Source organism: Lepidochelys kempii, chromosome 3 (genome assembly GCF_965140265.1).
Source record: "Lepidochelys kempii isolate rLepKem1 chromosome 3, rLepKem1.hap2, whole genome shotgun sequence".
NCBI lineage: Eukaryota > Metazoa > Chordata > Testudines > Cheloniidae > Lepidochelys > Lepidochelys kempii.
The window spans coordinates 160,153,359-160,159,433 of NC_133258.1; the positions used below are offsets into that span (position 1 = coordinate 160,153,359).

The 6,075-nt window shown below is 40.6% G+C and overlaps 1 protein-coding gene across 4 annotated transcripts in view; it reads left to right on the forward strand.

Moving 5' to 3' along the window:
- Positions 1-5,803, forward strand: part of TAF1A (TATA-box binding protein associated factor, RNA polymerase I subunit A) — a 29,434-nt gene extending 23,631 nt beyond the window's left edge. For all 4 annotated transcript variants that reach the window (XM_073338820.1, XM_073338818.1, XM_073338819.1 and 1 more), the window contains 4 exons: positions 308-374; positions 1,915-2,029; positions 3,506-3,666; positions 5,463-5,803. In XM_073338820.1, the coding sequence (XP_073194921.1) occupies positions 308-374; positions 1,915-2,029; positions 3,506-3,666; positions 5,463-5,605 (486 nt within the window). In that variant the 3' untranslated portion in view covers positions 5,606-5,803. The remainder of the gene's footprint in view (positions 1-307; positions 375-1,914; positions 2,030-3,505; positions 3,667-5,462) is intronic.
- Positions 5,804-6,075: the final 272 nt, after the last annotated feature.

Genomic DNA, 6,075 nt, shown 5'->3' on the forward strand with positions numbered 1-6,075 from the left:
AGCGCGCACAGCACTTTGCTGAAGGGTGTATTATATGCTGCCTCCCACAGCTCCTGATAAATGTTGTCTGCATTGGGCACAATGCCTCTGTGAACTGCCTGCCACCGAGATACTGCTCCTCCCCATCATACGAAGTGTCTTAAAACTGCAATCTAGCCCTAAGTGTTGTTTGTTGAAGTTGTTCTGTATGACCAAATTAAAGGACCAAATTGTTTGTTTTAATAAACTGATATCTGGGTGAAGCAGAAGTGTGGACTCTTCAAATCTTTTTGAAGATTCTATAACATAAACTTTTTTTTTTTTCCAGATTTTGCACGAGATTGTTCCCTCTCATGAATTAATGTTAGACTATAATGCCATGCTTCAAAAATCAAGTAAGTCTTTGGATACCTGTGTTCTTTTCCTTTAGGTTATTCTAAATACAAGTTTCCTAGAATGGCTGTTGGCTTTTTCCTATTTTAAAAAAAAAAAAAAATTGTATTTTAAACATACTAAAACTAAGGTGTAAGGAGAACAGGAGTCTAGAAGACAGTTGCATTGACAGATAGTTACAAACCCCTGCAACCAAATGCTTGTCTAAATAAAAATATGCAGACACTAATTGTCAGTATGTAGGCAAACAACCAAGATCTCAATATTGACTAGTGATTTGGGGTACCTTAGTGTCAGGTGCCCAACGTGATACCTTAATGAGGCCTCTGACTTTCAGAAAGGATTGATGTGCAGCACTCTGCCTGAATTCAGTATGTATTATTCATTAAATCCAAGAACAAAACCCACATCTCCTCCAAATGGATCTGATCTTTGTCTATCTGAAAATAATCTCCAGAATTGGCCTAGCCCCCATCTTGATGTGCTAATCACTTACAATGTAAGTCAGACTCTTTTCTCTTGAATTGATCCTCTGAAATGTAGTATAGTGTAGCATGTAGGCAGTGTGGTGATGGTTCTTTAATTCCAAGTTCTTTTCTTCCTTTTCCCCCTGCCTCACTTGTCTTCCTTATAAAGTTCCCCTTTAGGCTGAAGTATCTCTTGTGTTATCCGCGCACACATGATATTTTTGGAAAATCCATTTAGCTGTTTTGAATGATCAGTTTGGCAGGGAACATCTCATATATTAGGATAATTTTTCAGATGCTTTTAAATTAGTGTGCTACCTGGCCTCCATGTGTGTTAAGATTTATTGTTCATTATTGTATTTTACTGTGTGTAGTGCTGAGTCACTTCAAATGAGGAACAAACATAGCTTCCTTGATCTCTTACTCTGACATGCTGCAAGTGAAATTTAAGAACTGTATTCATAGCACGGGTCTGACTATAAGAGAAAAGTATCATTGTATCTAGTAAACAGTAGTAAATGTTGTCTTGTTGGACTATCCTGGAGGTCTGTGGACTAACACTGTGGGTTGCTGTAGGGATTTGTGATTGACTCAGTTTTTTCTCTATGGGCTTGAGGGAACTTGGAACAAACCAGAAGCAGTGTGTTCAGGCCCCTCAGGAAGGGCAGATGATCTTTGGTAGCAACCATTACTGACCAGTCAGGAGCATCATTATTGAGCTCTAGGGATCTGCTGATCAGAGGCAGCAGCCACACTTTAAGACAGTCAGTCTGGGATGAGTGAACTTGGTTCTGCTGCATGGTTGGTCTTGCAGCCTCTTCACTCAGCAGTCATTGAGCAGGATTAAAAGAACAGAGAGCAGCTCCAATATAAACTGTGTTCCAAAAACTAAGCAGCTGTCCTTGAGTACAGATATACCTTGCCAGGTTTCCAGTAGGAGGAGGAAGAACTGGGTCTGGAATTGTGAAGAGGGCATCACCACGGCCAGTAGAATGAAGGCAAACTACTTCTTGTTGCTGCTTGTCTTATGAACAAATGCAGGATTGTTCATTAACTTGACCTATTCTAATTCCAGAAAAAAGAAAACACCATAGACTGGGGCTGGAGATTATTTTCACGCTCCTGGATTTTGCTGGGTGGAAGGAGCATGTAAAAGCTTGGAGCTGTTTAGCAAAACAGATCTTGGAGAAGTAAGTATAGTATATCTTCTATTGCCATACTAGGAGAATTAAACGTTACAGTGTCAGTCCACATGGAAACTAGGATATATGCACTTTGGTAGCAAGAAAATTGTCCTCTTATATCCTCTCACATGCTTGCCATGTTACTGAACAGAAGAGTAAACTGGCAAGTCCTTTCAGTGGCTACACTACACTGTTTGGTCTGCTACTGTTAGAATACTGCAAAAAAAATTTTAAAAAGGTGATCATCGTGTGGATAGTGAGTTTCGGAGCCACTAGGGATTATCTTCTTTGGCTAGCACTGAGTGACATTAACTACAACTCCAAAGGAAGCCATCTCCAAGCAGCCACCCTGGTTAGAAGTTTACTGTGATGAGTAGACTTGAGAGGAGTGGTGAATGAAGGCATTCAAAGGGGTGCTCCTGGAGGCTTCTCTACTCTGTCAAAGGCAAACTGTGCACTTGAACCATTCATAAGATTGGCTGAGTGTGTCAGTGGTGCCCTTTAACATGGTATGCACATTTTGTATGTAAAAGGTGCTCCAGGTTGTTTCTAGCTCCCATCTTTAAAAAACACTTCTCAAATAGTAAGCTCTATGAGGCCAGGATTATATCTCACTGTGTAAAATACCCTGTAAATGTAATGCTTTTTTACAAATAGATCTGGTGTTGAGTAAAAGTGTTTGTTTGAAAAGCATATAGGCCAATGTTCAATGATTTAATACAGCCTTTATTTAAAGATCAACCAATGTTCCTAGGCTTGTGGCTGGTCAATTAAGATATTTTCACTGTTGACCTATTAAACCAGGAATGTCTTAGTGGTGTTTCTGTTTAGTGAAATCTGTTCAAAAGACCAGCCTTATCTGCAATCTCCTGGTCTGTGAGCCAACCCCAGAGTATATCCAAATGACCTGGTAACAGTTCTAATTTTATTGAAAAATTACCTCCATAAAACAGCCAGTTTGTCATCCCTTAGGTGGCAACTGGGACAAATTCATCCCTGGCATCTTAAATTAGACTTCAAATTTACACACCCTTTTAAACTGAAACAACTTCACTATCTGATTTCTTGCAAACCTAGTCATTAAATTTGCTTCATACTATTGTACTAAACTGGCACGCCAGCTAAAATGTCACTCCATTTTTTGTATAAAATTTAGTTCTCATTTCAAACCCTAATTAGTGCCAGCATGCAGACTTTAAATGAGGTGGTGCTGCATTCTGCAGTGTAATGCTTTCTTTTCAGCTGACAGTGCCACTCAGAAAAAATGTGGTAGTGGCCACCGCAGGGCTATCAAATATGTGGTGGATTGAGTACCACACACAGTCCAGGTCCCTGTAAGCAACATATGAAAGGTGCAGCACTCAGAGCAGTGCTTTGGTAACTTCCACTTTATTTAAAAAAAAAAAAAAAAGAAGAAGAAAAAAAAAAAGGGATGCCTCCCACCAAACTCAAGTTTAGCTGTAACCTATTGACTCTCTCCAGCTCTAGCAAGCATCTTGACTGGGTCAGGGAGGAGTGGAACTCCAGAAAGGACTGGTGGCCAGCCTTCCACTTTAGCCACTACTTGGCGAAAAGAAATTGGCAGGAAAATGAAAGTCTTGCTTGTGAAAAAGCATTGGTGGCTGGAATCTTGTTGGGAAAAGGTAATTTTAAATCTTCTTCTTTACTCTGTGGAATAGAAATATTGGCTAGTTCAAGCTTTAATGGCAGGGGACGTGTCTAATTTGTGTTCTGGAAGAATTTTCAGCCTTGTGATTTGAAAAAAGAGGCTGGCTTGATCCTGCAAGGGTGAATACAAGAGAGGCTCTAAAATGCTTGGTATTTGCCATTGAGGTGTAGTTCACATCTCACAGGTCTTGCTGCAGCTATGGGTCCCTTGAAAGGACACAGAGCTACATTCATCCTGTTTTGAATGAATGAATGACCCCAAGAAAGCTAGGCCTGTGTTGGGTGCGGTTTGCCTGGAAACTGTCTTTAGGGGCATGGTTGTTTAGTTGGGTGGCTGACTCTGAGAACAGATCTGCGGTGACCACTCGGATATCAATAAGGTCCCCCATATAGAAAGATGTGTACGCTTGAGAGATACTATCATGTCATCATTCGAACAAATTTCCTAGTGCTTGAATATACGCTGTGCATTTAGTGCTTTCCTGCTTAATGTTGTGTGTCCAAACTTGCATACAGGAGAATGATTTGATTTATAAGCCTTGACACTGGAGTATAGCAGTCCTCTGTCTGTCGAGCCCAGGCAAGCAGAGTTATGGGAGGTGGGTAGCTTGATGGCAGCTCATGGAGCCCACGTGGGAGAAGTGGAATTGAAACAGGGAGGATAGAGATGTGGAGTGGAGCTGTATTTGGGTGAATCACTTGTGGCTCACCAGCGCACAGCTCTGATTTGCTTCACTAGCCCCAGGTTCTTCCAGTTCAAGTCCCACTTCTCATCGTCCCCACAAATAGGCCTGTATTCAAGAGGCGCAGAGTCCTCATGTGACTGTGAGGAGTTGCAAACGGCATAAGCTCTTAATCAGACTTCCAGGTAAAAATCCATGCCATCAGGAGGGGGATGACTGTAGTGGAAAATGGCTGGTCCCTTGCTCCTGCAGAGCACTCTGACCAGAACTCTGGCAGAGGACTTCCTGTGGATTCCCAAGGAGGGCTGCACAATGCCATGGAGGCTGCACTGCACCTTCTTCCTTGCCCCCCAGAGTGAGACCTGTCTGAGTAAGGTCCCTTCTCCCCATGGTAGTAGAGTAGATGGTTGAGGCATTAGTCTGAAGTTTGTGAAGTTGCTGGGATTTTCCAACAAAAGGCAGTGTCATTCATCTTTTAATGGGTCAGCTTTTCCATTACTAACACCTTCCAGACTTATTTTTAATATCAGGAGCCCAGTTTTACTTCCAACAAGCAGCCACTGAACACCTGTCTGTTTCCAGTAAGTGGGCAGTTAACTAATTTAGTTCCAGATGTAGGATGACTTTCTTGAAGCCCATTAAGCTAAGGAAGCGATATGCACATGTTGAAGAGAGAATAGGTCACATTAGTTTTACTAAATATTGGGACTTGTGTATATATACTTACTCTTCTGGGGCTAAATAAACTTTTTTTGCACTCTTAAGTCCTAATATATCTGAAGGGCATTACAAAATTAGACTTGCCAGAAAAACCCAATGAATTGTATAATTATCTACACCTAACTTATCACTGTGTTTTGAGGATGTGTGGGAGACTTTCTTGGTCTAAATATTATACCTGCTTATTTGGTGGTGGTGATATACCTTATGCATGCACCTCTTATACCAGTGACTTCTATTATAGAAACTTTTTTCTTTTAAGGGAACATTTGTGCTCAGGGAAATGCCTCTTGTGCAAATTAAAAGCATTTTGAGTTCTTCAGTTTGTATCACATTGTGGTTTATAACATCATTTCATTTTGTTTTAGATTGCAAATACTTCAAATATGTTTCACATGAAGGCTGCAAAGCCAAGAAGGAAAAGTTTCGGACAATGAAGAAATTTGTGAAGAAACACAGCTCTACCCATTTGAGAGCATCTGGTGTTTTGGATTCCTGCACGCATCTTTGATGTATACAAGATGTCTTTAAAGTCCTCTTATTAAAAATGCTAAATTATTTTCCCAGTTTTTCTGTGAGGCTTTTCTTTACAGGTTCTCACTACAAAGAACTTTGAGAGTGGATTGCTAGCTCAGTACTAGACTCAGTATATTGCTGGCCACATTCTTTGGTTTGTATTCTTATTTGTAATAAAAGGGAAGTAAATCCATTGGTAAGGGAATCTGCTTTCTTTAATATTTTATTCCATATTTGTTTGTGTGAGATTTAATAAGCAGAGCTGATGCCTCAGAACATATTTGAGAGGTATTTAGTAATTGTGGAGCAATGTACCTATGGCTTGCTGATATTGGGACTGATCCTGCTCCCATTTAAGTCCAAATGAGTTTTGACATTGCCTTAAATGGGAGAGGAGGAAGGCCATGTTTCAAATCCAGTCAAATTGACAGTGACATAAAATAGTTAATGTCTGGCTGCAGCTGG